The sequence below is a fragment of the Macaca nemestrina genome, chromosome 11 (genome assembly GCF_043159975.1).
Source record: "Macaca nemestrina isolate mMacNem1 chromosome 11, mMacNem.hap1, whole genome shotgun sequence".
Lineage (NCBI taxonomy): Eukaryota > Metazoa > Chordata > Mammalia > Primates > Cercopithecidae > Macaca > Macaca nemestrina.
Genome location: NC_092135.1, coordinates 125161213 through 125179490, shown reverse-complemented (window position 1 = coordinate 125179490; position 18278 = coordinate 125161213). Strand labels below are relative to the sequence as shown.

Genomic DNA, 18278 nt, shown 5'->3' with positions numbered 1-18278 from the left:
AGAGGCTGGTAAGCTCTTCCTGTAAAAAGCACGGTAATAACAATTTCAGGCTTTGCAGGCCTTCTGGTCTCTGTCACAGTGACTCAAGTCTGCTTTTGTAGCATGAAAGCAGACATAGACAACACAGAAACAAACATAAAATAAAATTTCAATAAGATGGTATTTATGGATACGAAGGTTTGAATTTCATATAATTTTCACACCATGAAATATTACCTTGTTTTTGAGTTTTACCCCTCAACCATTTCACAGTGTAAAACCCATTCGCATCTCATGTGCTGACAGAACTGGCAGCAGGAGGGATTTGGCCCATGGGCTGCAGTTTGCCAACCTCTGAACTACCATGAGTCCACTTTCATCTGGGCCACAAGTAGAGTTTCCCCAAGTTTCATTTGAAAAAATATTTTCTGGCCGGGCGCGGTGGCTCACGCCTGTAATCCCAGCACTTTGGGAGGCCGAGGTGGGTGGATCACAAGGTTAGGAGATCGAGACCATCCTGGCTAACATGGTGAAACCCTGTCTCTACTAAAACTACAAAAAATTAGCCAGGCGTGTGGGCGGGCACCTGTAGTCCCAGCTACTCAGGAGGCTGAGGCAGGAGAATGGTGTGAACCTGGGAGGCGGAGCTTGCAGTGAGCCAAGATCACACCACTGCACTCCAGCCTGGGCGACAGAGGGAGACTCCGTCTCAAAAAAAAAAAAAAGTTTTCTTTACTATGAAAAATAAGTTTTTGAGAGCAATGGTTTAAATGTTATGTCCTCATCCCTGTTAAATGTTTACTCCCACTTCTTAGTTCTGGGGCACTAATGGGTGAAGGTAATATTTCCTTTCCAGTGTTGAGAAAAAAATGCTTGACAATTTTCAGACCCAAGGATTTTTGCCCTTAAGGCCTTTTGGGCAAGTAGCCTCATATTGAATTAAAATTACCTTTTCTTCTTAGTTGATTGATTCTACAACAATTTTTTGTTTTACTAGCTTGTACATTATGTAGAATCAAGGAACCAAAGAGTCATTCTTTGCTAGCTTAGATAAGTGATGTTTGCTGTGCTATTATGCTACTATACAATTATCCCACTAAAAATTAAAATTCGGACTAATGCCAGTGATGGGCTAGTAAACTAGTTCTTTGAAATAAAAAAAAAAAAAAAGCACTGTGGTTTATAGTGTTTGCTGAGTGCCACACTGTAAATACTCCTGCCATGGCTGATTTAAAGTTATCAATGGTTTAACAACTGGCTTGCAGGGTTCTTGAATTGTGGTAATTGGCACTCGTCAAGCCGGTAGGAGCCCACGCCTGCACACTGCTATAGCTGGGCAGTGTTTACAAAATCAGGCAGAAGTACACTATGTCCTACCTACCTTTCGGAAGTCACTGTGAGGAGTGCCACATTGAGATAAGTGTCTGTTCTTTCAATACAAGGAAAGTAAGAGAGGATGGCTAGGAGGAGACATGGAACTGGAAATATGAGATGGGCAAATTCAAACTTTATAGCACAAAGCGACATTTTTTGTAGACTGGAACTTTTCAAATCTGTCTTAACCTCAGTGAAGACCCAGACCAGTTTGGCTGAATTTGGCAAACATTCAGTGAGCACTCCCGGTACACCAGACTCTGTGACTGGACAAGTGGGGTCAGGAATGTAAAAGATGACTGACTTTCCTTTAGGAAATCAGCCAACGATGGTGATGTTTTGTGATCTACATAAATACAGCTTCGTAGGTTAAGTGGGAATTTGTAATTTGGGAGTGAAATGTGGTAACAGATGAATTATGTGTGCGATGTTCCTGTTCATTTTGTTCTTGCATAATTAATATCTATAGGAGCCATAGGACCTCCTGGAGATGAAGGAGAAATGGCTATCATTTCCAAAAAGGGAAAACCCGGGGAACCTGGACCTCCTGGAGATGATGGATTCCCAGGAGAAAGAGGTAAACACTTAGAGTTTTTAACCATATCAAATAAGTTGACATCCTTACAGATCGCATGTGTAGGCAACTTTCCCCAATAACAGAGATTAGAAAAGGCCTTTTTTTTTTTTTTTTGAGATGGAGTTTTGCTCTTGTCGTCCAGGCTGGAGTGCAGTGGCACCATCTCAGCTCATTGCAACCTCTGCCTCCTGGATTCAAGCGATTCTCCTGCCTCAGCCTCCCGAGTAGCTGGAATTACAGGTGCATGCCACCACACCTGACTAATTTTTGTATTTTTAGTAGAGACGTGAGTTTTACCATGTTGGCCAGGCTGGTCTCAAACTCCTGGTGATCCACCCGCCTTGGCCTCCCAAAGTGCTGGATTACAGGCGTGAGCCACCACGAGAAAAGGCCATTTTTTAGATACAAATAAACCTTGTGGTACGTTTTTTGCTCCTCCATGCTAAAACTTAGCCGAAGTTCCTGTGTATTCCTAGATTTGGATATTCTAAACTAGGATCAACCTGAGCTATACAAAAACTACTGGTCTCAGGTTTGGTAATTGATTTTCAAGTGAATAGCACAATGACTGTTCAAGTCATTATGACCAGTGCCTCTCAAACTTCAGTGCACATTAATTACCTGGAGAGCTTGTTAAAATGCAGATTCTGATTCAGCAGCTCTAGAGCAGCCAGGGATCCTGCCTTTCTAACAGACACCCCAATCCCCATGCTAACGGTCCACAGAAACGTTGCAGAGTGAGGATTTTTGACAACCCCATTTGTGTGCTCCTGCAAGGTCAGACTTAATCTGCATGAGGTGCTCATCTCTCAGCTAGTTGTTAGAGGGCAAATATTTTAACTTTTCTGGGTAAGTGCTTCTTCATTTGTAAAATAAGCAGTCGAAGCAAATAATCCTGTGTGCTCCCTCCCACCTCTGATAGTCCTTAGATGTTCTCAGGCAGCTTCTTTCATCAGTGAAGTCACTGAAACCAGAAATGATCAGGAAGCGGCTTGGGGTGGGAATCAGAATCCTCAATACCTTTGGCTTTATCTCCTAAAAGTAGGATGAAGTCCCTCAGCCTAACTATTACCTAGCTCAAAATTTCAGCAGAGACCTTAATACCTCCAACTTCATCAGGTGATAAAGGAACACCCGGGATGCAAGGGAGAAGAGGAGAGCCGGGAAGATATGGACCACCTGGATTTCACAGAGGGGAACCTGGTGAGAAAGGTCAGCCAGGGCCTCCTGGACCCCCAGGCCCTCCAGGCTCAACTGGTCTAAGAGGGTTCATTGGTTTTCCAGGACTTCCAGGTGACCAGGTAAGGGGCTAGTGCTTTGTGGGGGGAGAGATAATAAAACCTTTCCGCTCTTATGATGTCCGTAAGGGGCTATAATTTGCCAGCATATACACCATTGCCCTTTCACTGGCTCTTAGAATGTAAGGTGTAGCCCAAGGAGAAAACAGAGCCTTCTAGAAGGCCACGATGAAACTGACATTTCTGACCAGTGCACCTGCCTGGTTCCCCTAAAATAGAGGACCAAGGCACGTAATCACTATCCCCCAGCCTGGTTTAAACCACCCACGAAGACTTGCCTCATGACCACTGGTTTACTGGAATGAAAGTCGTCCTGAAAAATCACCCAAATCCTCTCTTTAAAGTCTTCCAGTTTCAGATATTGCAGATTTTGCTTTAAATATATTTAGTCTTCACAACCATGAGTGAAATACCCTTTGAGAATCCAGGAGGTACATTATGTGTAGTAGCCAACATTATACTTCTGGAAAATGCATAACTCACTATCCATCTTTTGGAATGAAATGGATTTTTAAAGTCTTTCATATGCGATGACTTATAATACTATTTTATTTAGTATCAACTTGTTTATTTGTAATTTAAAATTCAAATTAGTAACACAATTACTGTTTCACAACCAAGCGTAGAGAATGGGATGCTACCAGTTGCTATTGAGAACTCTAATTCTAGAGGAGCTATATCAACTTTGAAAAACTAGATACATGTAGTGGGAGACTTGCAATGCATTTCAACTTTCATTACCACTGCAAATTACAAAAACCGAATTAGTTACAGAAAATTACAAATGGATTGTGTCGTGCATGTGCCATTTGTATTTGAAATCTGATTAAGGCCTTTTGTTTCATTAAACTGTCAGGGTGAGCCAGGTTCTCCAGGTCCCCCTGGATTTTCAGGAATCGATGGAGCAAGAGGACCTAAAGGTATGGTTTGGAGATACAGAAGCCACCTGTCAAATGCATAGTCCCGAGAGTTTCTAACATTATAAACAAGTGCCTTTTACATGATAAGCAAAGTGTATCCAAGAAACTGCAGCACCCAAGGGGCTCTTCTTAGACAGTCAAACACTCAAGATCCAAATGTTCTACAGTTGTCACTCAGATCCAAGGGTATCAGATAGAAAACAGCATGCCTGCAGGCTCTTCGTATCTTCCTCCTCCGTGAGAGTCCCAGCAGCAGTCCATGGAGTGACTGCAGCCCCTCAAGTAACAGCTCAGTTGCAAGGATAACAGATCCACATCAGTGGGCAGTGCCCGCAGGGATAACAGATCCACATCAGTGGGCAGTGCCCACCTTGGCTTAGAAACCCTATGTCCCACAGGAGTCAGTATCTTTTCTAAGGACTCCATAAGTACAGCTTTTAGAGTCCCAGTTAGGACATAGAGGCTAAAGCCATGACTTTCCAGCAGGTGCTAAGAGTTCACTTGAGAAGTTTCAAGATAGATGTAATTTACAATTGGGGTTTGTTTGTTTTTTTTTTTTCACTATAAGTCAAGGTCAGCAAAATATTTTTTCCTAAAGAGCCAGATAATAATGATTTTCAGCTTGTTGGGCTATATGGTCTCAGTCACAACTATTCAACTGTGTTGTTATAGTGTGAAAGCAGCTATAGACTATATGTAAACAAAGGAGTGTGGCTGTTTTCCAATAGAATTTTATCTGCAAAATTGGCTGCAGGCTACATTTGGCCCCATGGGCCTTAGTTTACCTTGTGTCAAAAGCAATGTTGCATTGTAACACACCTAACATTCTAGTGAAAGAGAGGCTTAATTAACCCTTTATTCAGACAAACAAGTAAACAAAGAGCAGGATATCTTAGTTGCAATATTTGCATAAAACCTTTAATAGTTTTACTATCTTGGTATACCATTGGGTTGATATTTTTCTTTAAATCTACTTTCAAATGATTCACCTTTTTAACCTTAGCCTTAGCCTAACTAGCTGTAAATTCACAGGTTAACATGCAATTATCCTTTATTTTGATATAAGTTAAAATAAATTTAAAATATAAAATACTAGTTAATGAACCACCTACAATCCTCTGTCTTACTACTTTGAGAGACACTCTATAAATAATATGCTAAATGCTGTAAGAAACATGACCTGTGTGGGCTTATTTCTTCAGAAAGAATATAATCTAGATCCCTTCTTGGGAAATGGTTACAAATAGAAAAAATTTTATATTTGATTTTGATATTTTATAACTTCAGGGTTCAGAAGTTACTCCTTTTCCACTTACCTATACATTTATTATAGTCTCTTTACTTTTCTTTCACAGTAAAAACCTACCTCTTCTCACTTCCTTCATACTTGTATTGGGCCATGCTTACAAGGAATTGAAATGCACTCAAGATACCTGGAGTCAAAGATGTCTTATGGATCCCACAGATAGGAGACATAGTTCTGCCAAGGCTAAAGGGACCCTAGCCCTTAAGCAATCCATGGTTTCTCACTTTTTCCCATGGTATATTTTTTTACTTAACTGTCTACCAACTGGCTTCATCTCTCTCTACACAGTATCTTTTCTGGATATTTCTGGATATGTTGGGTTGCACTCTAATATGTTCTACATCAGGACAACTCATGATAATGCTCTTGGTTTCTGCCCCAGTAGCCAAGGACTTCAAATTCTCACTTTCTTATTCCATCTTCTCAAGGAAAGACTTGTTTGACCTGGAATGGGCCAGAATTCCACTCCTCAAGCAATTGGCCATGATTATGAGTAGAGTCAGATAGGAGAAAGGCTTCCACAAGGTGCTGGTGGGACCCCTTTAGAAAGGGGTGTAAATGGGCAATTACTGTAAGATACACTTCACTTACCTCTCTAATTCTCTTGAAACCCCATCTATTTTCTTGCCTTTCTTCCCACTCCATTTTGAGTCCTCCACTTCAAACTGGCTCTCAACCATAATGTAGGTCCTTGTGTGTCTGGAAGCATTATGGAGTGTCCAGTAGCTTTGTGGGACTGTGGGAGTCATGGCCTACAGTGACTTTTGAATGTGCCATCTGTTGTCATCAATGCAGTATGCCTTTGTGATTTTCTTTTTCTAGGACATTGAGTTGAGCTGCCTTATAAAAGAGCTTGAAATATGATTGCAGCAGCCAAAACAGTGACAATTTTTGCTTTTTGTTTCAAAAACATAAGGATATAGTCACTCAATGCCAAATAATTTCTTAACTAGAAACTTAAATTTGAAAATTTTTTCAGGACTTAAAAACTCAAACTTATCAAGACCTGGAGATCCTTATGATTGTGATGAACTCTAAAACTGTGTGTGTGTATGTGTGTGTGTGGTATGTAAAATGCATCTTGCATTTTATATTTCTATTTGTTCTTCTTTAGAAAAGAAATATTTAAAAATGCTCTCCTAAAATATCTGAAGATAAGCTATATAGACAAATACCATAAATGTTATTGTCACCTGTATGAGACCAAATTAAATTGTCTAAAATTATGTAACATGCATTTTATCCCTTTCAGGAAACAAAGGTGACCCTGCCCCTGCCAGTCACTTTGGTCCACCTGGTCCAAAGGGTGAGCCAGGTAGCTCTGGATGTCCAGGTATAGCTGCATATTTTTCTTACTAAAACAAAAAAATATAGTTTAGTTTGAAAAGCAGAACAGTTACTTCTAGCTGGCAATGATCATATCAATATTTTCTTCCCCCTTTGTGCATTAAGGTACAAATAAACTGGATTATATATAAGCACTTCCATAGCATTCCTGGCCTAGAAGAACACCAGGGTTATACACTAAGGATTCGCAATCATTTTTCCATCATGGCTCATGTGACCGATGATGCTGACACAACAGTAAACTCCCCAGGTGTGCCCATATTTTGGCAAACTCAAAAATGAATATTGCAAACAATTAAAATCTGGACCATTTTGTACCCTCTATCATTTAAAATGATGCATTCGCAATAACCACTCACACTGACTACAGCTGCAGGTTGTCATTCCAGCTCTTTCTTTCTGCTGAGAAAAGCATATGCCAGTGTAAGTGAGGTGCACCATTGTTGAGCTATCATTGAATCTATTTTAATTTACTAAAAATCAAACCAAATCAAGCAAACGTAAGCCTCATCACCAACAAGAAATCTAAGTCATTTAAAACAGTATTTTGCTTCTCAACAACAATTAACATGGAATCCTTCAGAATAGATTGTGATGCACCATTGAGTTCTTGTGACAGTTGAGGCCACAACTGGCTACATTAGATGACCCACAGTAGAAGGGAAGTGCCAGTGCTATGCACAGCTCCATGCTTTACAGACAAAGGGAAACCATTTGAGTTCAAGCCAACAGAACAGGACCCCTAGAGGAGAAAGCAGCTTTAGGACAGAATGCTCTATTGGTTTGCACTCATATATGTTTACATTTCAGAAAATGTTGGAGACATTAATTGGCCCCCCCTTTCTGGACCCTATAGAAATGCATCAATATTTAAAATATGCATATCCCTTGACTTAGGAATTCTCCTAGGAATTTATCTGGAGTCAATAATCAGACAAGTGTACAAAGATGCATGCCCAGGAATGTGCATTGTTTGGATGGAACAAATGTCCATCCACGGATGCCTGGTTAAATAAGTTATACCCCAGGGCATTCAGCCAATAGTGGTCAGGTTAGAAATCAGGTTTGTGTTTAGATGGGTCCTTTGTAAATTAAAACACCTCGTATTAATAAATGTGTGCATTACCTTAAAATTCCCTCTGGCAATAGCTGTGTTTCATTTCATATAACAGAAAGAATATTAGATATTTTCTGAGCAGAACTATATGAGAAATTTTATTTTCTTTGTTTTTATATTATAAGATTGTTAAAATGGAAGTCTAACAAAAACAAGTTAGTACAGTGACAAAAACGACCTTTCTCACCTTCTTCCCACTCTTTCTTATGGGTCTTTCACCTCTGACATGAACAAATACATTTAGATAGTGTGTGTATATATATATATGTGTGTGTGTGTGTGTGTGTGTGTGTGTGTGTGTATTTTAGATGGAGTCTTGCTCTTTCGCCCAGGCTGGAGTGCAGTGGCACGATCTTGGCTCACTGCAACCTCCACCTTCTGGGTTCAAGCAATTCTCCCACCTTAGCCTCCCAAGTAGCTGGGACTACAGGTGTGCTCTACCACACCTAGTATTTTTGATAGAGACAGAGTTTCACCATGTTGGTTAGGCTGATCTCAAACTACTGGCCTCAAGTGATCTGCCTGCCTCAGCTTCCCAAAGTGCTGGGATTACAGGTGTGATCCACTGTGCCCGGCCTAGGCTATAGTATAATATTTTAACTGAACTGTATAACTGAAGTGTACATTTGATGGGGAAAAGAGTTTTGAGGTCAGCATTATGGGAGTTCATGACAAATATCAAAGTGAGAAGCCTCAGAAGGGAAAAATCAGCGGCTCAAAGTCAACCATTATTACTTCACCTGTGATCTTGGATAAGCTGAGTATCTTCTCTGAGCGTAGCTTCCTCACCTGTAAACTGGCCCTATGCATATTGCAGGATTGTCCTGAGGATCAAACGAAAGAACCTGAAACTGAAAATGATTATACAAATGTAAAGTGCAATGATCATCATTGTCATCATTATCATCATCAGTCAGCAAAACCTGAAGACATTTTCCTATACTTACTGGTATTTTTATGTAAACCCCAAAGATAAGATTTTATAAGCTCAGAGTAGTCCAAAATGGGGGCCTGTGATGTTACCTAGTATTTTAAGTTAAAAATGATAAATCTGAGTGATTTTACACTTAGGTTAACTTTTTCAGAAAGTTTGCCTTGGCAGAATTTGCCTGTTCTCATGTGGTTACCACCATTTAAATTGGCCCCTTTCCCATATGCCATGGCCTCAGCTTAGAAATTTTAAATTATATTATATGTTATTCGCCAGCGTAAAGTTTACTTAATACACTATTTCCATTGACTGGAGAAAGCTGCATTGAATTTGAATGAGCATCGTGAGAAGGCATAGATTTGCAGCTGGTTTTGGGATTATATGTGATTATTCTGGGTTCAGTCCTACCTACTCTGCACTCTATTCAGAGAGAAAATATAGTGCAAATTACCTCAGAAGTTCTGTTCTTAACACAAACTCACAAAATTCGGGAGAAATTTTTTTTTTTTTTAATATTTCAGTGTTTTCATTTGTGGATGAGAATAATGCTGCTTTACCTTTACTGTAGGAATGTTTTCAGGATAAATAAGATAGTATAGAGTGAGACTAATAAATGGTAAATTCGATCAGGGAACAGTTATAGATGAACGAAAGCTTGTTACATGTGTGCTATAATAAATGATGACTATAGCCCCTACCACGGTTTGTAAATACAGAGACATGTATTTTATGTACAGATTCAACCAGTGATTTTCAGCACACACTCTTGGTTTATCCCATAAACATGCATTAAACTCATACATTGTAAATAAACCCATGGGGAAATAGTCATCCTCTTTAGTAATCAAAGAAATGTAATTTCAAGTGTCTGAAATATCATTTTATCCTTAATAAATTAGGAAGAAAATAAGTCAGCAAACTAAAATGTCCTCAGTAAGAACATGGCATGCTCTTGGAGCTGTGGGTGGGTTCCACATGGTGGTATGAGTCAGTGCAGTACTTACTCTAAAGTACTGGCAACCTGTATCAAGAACCAAAGGCTGAATGGTCTGTTGTAGAAAACTAGAGAAGAACTGAATTGTGCCCTGCGGCAAGTCACTGTCATGAGAAAAGGACCGTTTTAAATTGTTAAAAATGGAAAAGACCTACCCATTAGATGTGATGGGCGATTCTGGGATGAAACATGGTGTGGACAAACCAACTGTGAAGGACATTAAGGGGAGAATTGGGGGCATTCAAGTATGGGGATGAGTGTTTGATGGTATTAAGAATTGCTATTAATTTTCTTGGCTGTGAAAATGTTATTTTGGCAATGGATAAAAACACTCCTACTTTTCAGACTTCTTACCTCCTGAAGTATTTAGGGATGGAATTACACTATGGTGTGATGCACTTTAAAATACTTCAGCATTTAAAATGCATTTGAAAATACCAAAATATCATGCTATTTGTCCAGAAATTCTACTCCTAGGAATTTTTCCTAAGGAAATAATTTAATAGGAGGAAAAAAAATTGACGAGAGACATATAAAGAGCATTATGGATAACAGCAGAGTTAGAGAAAACTTAAATGGCCAATAGTAAAAGAAAATTGAATTAGTTAATTTAATTAAGATTGACTTAAAAAGCTATTGGCCATTTACTTAAAAATGATAATTAGGAAAACCAATATAAACTTGGAAAATTACTTATGCTACAACACTAGTTTTAAAAATCAGAATATAAAATTGTGGCTATCATCTGTACATGTATGCATATATGGAGACTTGTGTTAAGCTGATGGGATTGTGGGCATTTTGTTATCAATATCTCATTAATGTTATTTGCCTTTCCAATAGAAACTATTTAAAAATAAAAAAGTAAGGATAGGAAAGAATAGGGTGGGCTGAAGTTGGTGATTTTACAGATTCACTGTCTCAAACAGCAACTCGGATGTTTGATCTTTCCTTCTTTAGGGCATTTTGGAGCATCCGGAGAGCAGGGCTTGCCTGGCGTTCAAGGGCCCAGAGGATCACCTGGATGGCCAGGACCACCTGGCTCCTCTGGACCACCAGGGTGCCCAGGTACCTTGAAAGGGAATCTGGAGACTTCCTGAGCACTCTTGTGTCTCAGAGTGTTTCAGAAACAACGAGTCTTTAATTAGACCTAAATTCAGATACGGATCTGCCGTTTCCCAGACCTGTGACTTCGGATAGGTCACTTAAGCGCACCTATGCCTCACCTATAAGCTAGCGGGTTTCACCAAGTGACTTGGAGTAGATTAAGATAGCACCTGTAAAGTGCCTAGCGTGGCACCAGACACAAAGGAATGGTTGGACAGATAGCAACTCCTTTCTTTTTAGTTTTTGTTTTTTTAGAGAGAGAGGGCTTCACTCTATTAACAAGGCTGGAGTATGGTGGCCTAATCACAGCTCACTGTAGCCTCGAACTCCTGGCCTCAGGGAGGCTGTCTCAGTCTCCCAAAGTGCCAGGATTACAGGCATGAGCCAGTGTGCCTGGTCCAGATAGCAGCTCCTTTCCAGCCCTTTGCATTTCCCCTGCCATTCAGGATTCTTTTTTTGTCCCCCACTTCTCGACCTAAGGCAGATGCCACACTTACAGCACAGTATTTTAATGGATACTTTTCCTGCCAATTCAGAAAAAAGAAAGTTGAAAACTATAATTGGCAACTTCATTCATTGGAAGTGTATTTTCTCCTTCTGAATTTAAATGTATTTTTCTCCCTAGAGTTCAGATATATAGGAAGAAAAAGTAATGAGACAATGTTCTCTGTTAGCCATTTATTAAGAACATAGATGACTTTTGCAGTGAATGTAACTCATTTATTATCTGGGTATCTGCAAAACTTCCCTGTCATCCTTAGGTGATCGGGGGATGCCTGGGCTGAGGGGACAGCCAGGAGAAATGGGAGACCCTGGGCCAAGAGGCCTCCAGGGGGATCCAGGGATACCAGGTCCTCCAGGAATAAAAGGTAAGTCAAAAGGAAGCCCATCCCACCAGAAAAATGCAGCCCAATGAGGGCAAATTAATGATGTTTTTTCCTGTACCAGTGAGTGACCATGCTCTTGGTCATACCACTCTTTTCCGTAGGTGCTGTTAGCATCTTCCTGCTCTTCCTTAGCCAGGGCTGTAGTGCCCATCCAGCCAGCTGACCTGCCTTCTACCAGGGAGATGGTAGTGCTACCATTTTCTTTTTTCTTTTCTTTTTTCTTTTCTTTTCTTTTTCTTTTCTTTTCTTTTCTTTTTTTTCTTTTCTTTTCTTCTCTTCTCTTCTCTCTTCTCTTTTCTTTTCTTTTTTTTTTTTTTGAGACAGTGTCTTGCTCTGTCGCCCAGGCTGAAGTGCGGTGGTGCAATCTCAGCTCACTGCAACCTCCACTTCCCAGGTTCAAGCGATTCTCCTGCCTCAGCCTTCCAAGCAGCTAGGATTACAGGCGCCCACCACCATGCCTGGCTAATTTTTGTATTTTTTAGTGGAGACGGGGTTTCACCAGGTTGGCCAGGCTGGTCTCAACCTCCTGACCTCAAATGATCCACCCGCCTCGGCCTCTGAAAATGCTAGGATGTGAGTGCCCAGCTGCTGCCATCTTATTTCTGACGGCATTTAGCCAAATGATTTTTATGATGTTTAGGCCCATTATTTATGTATTCTCTTCACCTGTGGTTAAGCTCCTACTATGTCCTAGATTCTGTGCTAAATGCTGGGTGTACAGTTTTGAAGAAAATAGACCTGCTTCCTGCCCTCATGGAGCTGACAGTATGGCAGGAGAGAAAGACATCAATCATACATGTGGAAATGAACATATGTTTACTGATCATGATAAGTGGAAGAGAAAATAATAAGGTGCTACAGAGATAGAGTAATTAGTGTTCACCATCTTCGTTTGATCAAGGATAATTTTTTCTGGGTTGAACTTCTTGGTCTGTAAAGGCAATAGTGGACTGGTTAGAAAAGTCTGGTTATAATATAATAATATAATACAATACAACATGCTATAAAATACTTGTCTTTAACAAATCTTTATGCCCTCACATTCATCCATGGTATCAATCCCTCTTCAGTCCATTTCTTCTGCTTTAGAAAAAGTACTTTTTTGGCCGGGAGTGGTGGCTTATGCCTGTAATCCCAGCATTTTGGGAGGCTGAGGTGGGCGGATCACTTGAGGTCAGTAGTTTGAGACCAGCCTGGCCAACATGGTGAAACCCCATCTCTACTAAAAATATAAAAATTAGCTGTGTGGTAGTGCATGCCTGTCATCCCATCTATTTGAGAGGCTGAGGCAGGAGAATTGCTTGAATCCGGGAGGTGGAGGTTGCAGTGAGCCAAGATTGTGCCATTGCACTCCAGCCTAGGCAACAGAGTAAGACTCCATCTCAAAAAAAAAAAAAAAAAAAAAAAAAAAAAAAAAAGAAAAGAAAAAGTACTTTTTCTATGGGTATTTTTGGGCATATCTTTAGCATAACACTTACGTTGTATCACATTTGTTTGGAGGTTTTTCTCATCAAATAGAGTGTGATTTTTTAAAAAGCAAGGACCTTTCATATATCCTTGAGACCCAGTCACTACCCAGTAAATATATTGGTTGGTGGTATGAATAGATGGACAAACAGGAGAATGAATATCTGAGCTGGTAGCCATGAGGTTGCAGTCCTTATCTGAACCAACAGCTGATGGTTCCGGCTTACTTGGTAGAGTCTTTTAACCAGGTTTCCTCTATTTCTTCTTCCTTCCCTTCTCCTTCCACCTGCCTTTGCTCGTTGACTCATACATATACGAAATCCTGGTAAAATAAAAAGTACCTTCTTTCAGAAGGTACTGAGTTGGAAACCCCTTCTTCCGGGATTAATCTTTTATTGTTTTGAAAATTCAAATATGATTTTCCGACACTTTGCCCTCTTCACTCATTGGATAGCTTTGAAATAATTGTAATTTTCCAGAAGTTGTAGTGTGGTAGGTATTACTTGGTGTGATTCTGTGGAGACAGGAGCCATTTATGTTGAAGAGTTGGTATACTCATGTATTTTCATGCAATCACATAACTTGATAGGAAAAGTTCCCTTCACAAGATATCTTTGTACTGTTCTCCATCTTCATTGACACTTTTAGTAATGTGAATTATAGCAATTCATGATAAATTTAGGATTTCAGGCAAAATGATCATTCTGTTATTTTGAAAGTTTCTCTGGTGATTGTGACCACTTCCTGTCTCTGACCATCTCTACAGCCTTCATGGCATATTCTTTGACACTCTTTTGTGTCTGGAAGACAGTTGCTAAAGAACCAAAAGAAAACATTTGTCATTATTAACCACTTCCACCCACTGCATTTCCACTTCTTCCTACCCTCCCAGTTTAGTAACACAGCAAGGATTTTTAAGTGTCTTGGTGGCTTAACAACATACACCCAATTTGGTCAAAATGACAGGGCTCATGTCAGTGTTGTTGATCCTTCTTGCCCTTGAATTTGTTTGAATTTATCACACAACTTCAGTATGGCATGCTATTACGAAACTAACAGCTGGCCGGCATGGTGGTTAATGCCTGTAATCACAGCACTGTGGGAGGCTGAGGTGGGTGGATCAGCTGAGGTCAGGAGTTCAAGACCAGCCTGGCCAACATATAGCAAAACCCCGTCTCTACTAAAAAAATACAAAAATTAGGTGGACGTGGTGACGGGTGCCTGTAGTCCCAGCTACTCGGGAAGCTGAGGCAGGATAATCGCTAGAACCCAGGAGTGGAGGTTGCAGTGAACTGAGATTGCATCACTGAACTCCAGCCTGGGTGACAGAGCAAGACTCCATTTCAAAAAAACAAAACAAATAGCTAGTAAATTTGATCCATAACAAAATCACCCCAAAATTAATCTCCAATCACATCATAATTCCGTGCTATGAAATAGTGTGTTAAAAAGAGAAGGTGAGGAAATGAACATATTACTTCACATGTTCATACCACCTACAGACAGATGTTGCAGTAGTGCTCCATCCCCATATAGTAACGCTGTTTCACTTCAGACAGCTCAGAGAACAACCGGTCTTTAAAAATGATAGCACAAAACAAAACAGTGAAATGTATTCCTAAAAGTTAAAACATCTACAGTATAAATTCATTGTTGCAGCTTGTCATGTTGATATAAAAATGAACCACACTCCAGCAGAAACACTTTGAACTGAGAAACTAAATATTTGAAGTATGCTCTAACTAAGTCAAGGGGACTGATTATCTTGTTTGAACAAACCAGCTGCTGAACTCAAAGTTGTTTGCTCTGCTAGAACAGGCCATATGGATTTTGCGTCCTGCTTGTGTTCAATCAGATTTAAACTTTAACTTAAACATATGCTAAAAATGGCTTGATTCCAGCCACCATTGACTTTCTTCACAGAATTACAAAAAACTACTTTAAATTTCATATGGAACCAAAAAAGAGCCTGTATAGCCAAGACAATCCTAAACAAAAAGAACAAAGCTGGAGGCATCAGGCTACCTGACTTGAAACTATACTACAAGGCTACAGTAATCTAAACAGCATGGTACCAGTACCAAAACAGATATGGAACCAATGGAACAAAACAGAAGCCTCAGAAATAACTCTACACATCTACAACCATCTGATCTTCCACAAACCTGACAAAAAAAAGCAATGGGGAAAGGATTCCCTATTTAATACATGGTGTTGGGAAAACTGGCTAGCCATATGCAGAAAACTGAAACTGGACCCCTTCCTTACACCTTATACAAAAATTGGACCCCTTCCTTACACTTTACAAAAACTGGACCCCCTCCTTACACCTTATACAAAAATTAACTCAAGATGGATTAAAGACTTAAACATAAGTCCTAAAACTATAAAAACCCTAGAAGAAAACCTAAACAGTACCATTCAGAACATAGGCATGGGCAAAGACTTCATGGCTAAACTACCAAAAGCAGTGGCAACAGAAGTCAAAATAGACAGAGGGGATCTAATTAAAGAGCTTCTGCACAGCAAAAGAAACTATCATCAGAGTGAACAGGCAACTTACAGAATGGGAGAAAATTTTTGCAATCTATCCATCTGTCAATCTACAAGGAATTCAAACAAACTTACAAGAAAGAACCCCCATCAAAAAGTGGGTGAAAGATATAAACAGGATATGAACACTTCTCAAAAAAAAACAAAAACAAAAACACGACATTTATGCGGCCAAAAAACATATGAAAAAAAAGCTCATCATCAGTGGTCATTAGAGAAATGCAAATCAAAACCACAATGAGACACCATCTCACGTCAGTTAGAATGGCAATCATTAAAAAGTCAGGAAACAACAGATGCTGGAGAGGATGTGGAGAAATAGGAATGCTTTTACACTGTTGGTGGGAGTGTAAATTAGTGCAACCATTGTGGAAGACAGTATGGTGATTCCTCAAGGATCTAGAACCAGAAATACCATTTGACCCAGCCATCCCATTACTGGGTACATACCCAAAGGATTATGAATCATTCTGCTATAAAGACCTATGAAAATGTATGTTTATTGCAGCACTATTCACAGTAGCAAAGGCTTGGAACCAACCCAAATGCCCGTCAATGATAGACTGAATAAAGAAAATGTGGCACATATGCACCATGGAATACTATTCAGCCATAAAAAAAGAATGAGTTCATGTCCTTTTCAAGGACATGGATGAAGCTGGAAACCATCATTCTCAGCAAATTAACACAGGAACAGAAAACCAAACACCACATGTTCTCACTCGTAAGTGGGACCTAAACAGTGAGAACACTGGACACGGGGAGAGGAACATCACACACTGGGGCCTGTCAGTGGGTGAGAGGCTAGGGGAGGGACAGCATTAGGAGAAATACCTAATGTAGACGACGGGTTGATGGGTGCAGCAAACCACCATGGCACATGTATACCTATGTAAAAAACCTGCATATTCTGCGCATGTATGCCAGAACTTAAAGTGTAATAATAATAATAAAATGGCTTGATTCCTAGACTTAAAATTTTAAGTACATATGCCCTTTAAAAGGAAGACACCCAATTCCTAGTTAGGAAGTAATATAAGATTGAAATAATGAAAACCTAAAGAATATTATCTGGAGCATGACAAGAACTGGAAAGAATGTGGATTTCATATCTTGGCTGGTAGCAAGTAAAATGTTTCATAAGAAAAAAGAATCTGGAAATAGCTTTCCTCAGAAAAGAAACGCCATGTCCCTTAGAGCTATGCACATCATGGAAATACTCCCCCCCCCCGCTTTTTTTACTAGATTACTTCCCTCCTGCCCTTCCCCCACAGCACTTACCACACTGGATGTAATTGCCCGTTTGTTCCATCACATCAGGGACACACTTGTCCCGCATTGTCTTGACAGCACCTGCCAGGAGGTACATTTGGGGCAGACTCTCTGTGCATTAGGGAAACATGTCTTATACCCTTATTAGGCACTCACATATTTGCTGATATAAAAAATATTTAAATCTTATTTCAGAATCTTTGTTGATAAGAATTTTCCAGGTTTTTCAACCATGACTTACAGTCACAAAGATCTCTCTTCCCATCAGCTTTAAAGTTAGGGTGAGCAGTTGTCCTGTTTTGCCTGGGCCTGAGTGGGTATTTCAGGATGTAGAAATTTCAGTGCTAAAACCAGGAAAAAGTCCCAGGCAAACAGGGACACATTGATCACCCTATTAAAAGTGTGAACCCATATAAAGGCTCTTGGGTGTGTAGAGTAATGTTTTCAGGCTTTATACAGCCTGTATTTCAGGCAAAATACAGCCTGAGAGTGGGAATCCAGTCGTAAAGAGTTCACTGGCTAACAAAGAGGGGAGCCACAATTCCAGCTGGACTGGAGGTTAGATTCACTGACCGGAGAAAGAGCACCCGGCCTGCAAGTACAGTGTGCTGCAGCCTTAAAGACTGAAATAACGAAATGATGGTTGTTTAGCAGGAGGACAACCAGAGAGGTGAATAAAAATTCCTCATTACCCAGAAATGTGCTTTGTTAGCCTAATTGCCTCTCATCTGCACTGTATATATTTTATGCATGAACAACTTTCTGATTTAGAGATGGGATTGATAAAAAGCTTTCAGTGAGAAGGAAAAATTACCCTTACAACCCTACTCAGATGTAGCTGCGTTCAATTTAGAACGATAACATTGGGTCAGATAAGGGTCGGCCAGTTCAACAATGGCGAGAGGCTGGGGCTGTGACAATCTAGGATCTGGATGTGTTGATGTGACAATGGGGAGCTGGCAGGAGCAGAGACATTCCACCCCAGCCAAGTCCCCAAGCCATCAATCTTGGTGACTAAAGCTGGAGATCAAAACATGTGGAAATAGTGAAGTGGTCCCCCTGAAAATTTATTATCATTTCAGATAGACTGCAATAAATATCCAGATTTGGCAGATAAAGAAGGTCTGTGTGTTCTTTTGGTGCAAACTT

At 40.0% G+C, this 18278-nt stretch overlaps 1 protein-coding gene across 1 annotated transcript in view; it reads left to right on the top strand.

Annotated features, from left to right (window-relative positions):
- Positions 1 to 18278, top strand: part of LOC105473978 (collagen type IV alpha 4 chain) — a 152909-nt gene that overhangs the window by 105507 nt on the left and 29124 nt on the right. Inside the window, 6 exon segments of the mRNA XM_011728273.2 lie at positions 1823 to 1930; positions 3050 to 3231; positions 4085 to 4148; positions 6707 to 6787; positions 10804 to 10911; positions 11712 to 11819. Coding sequence (XP_011726575.2) covers positions 1823 to 1930; positions 3050 to 3231; positions 4085 to 4148; positions 6707 to 6787; positions 10804 to 10911; positions 11712 to 11819 — 651 coding nt within the window.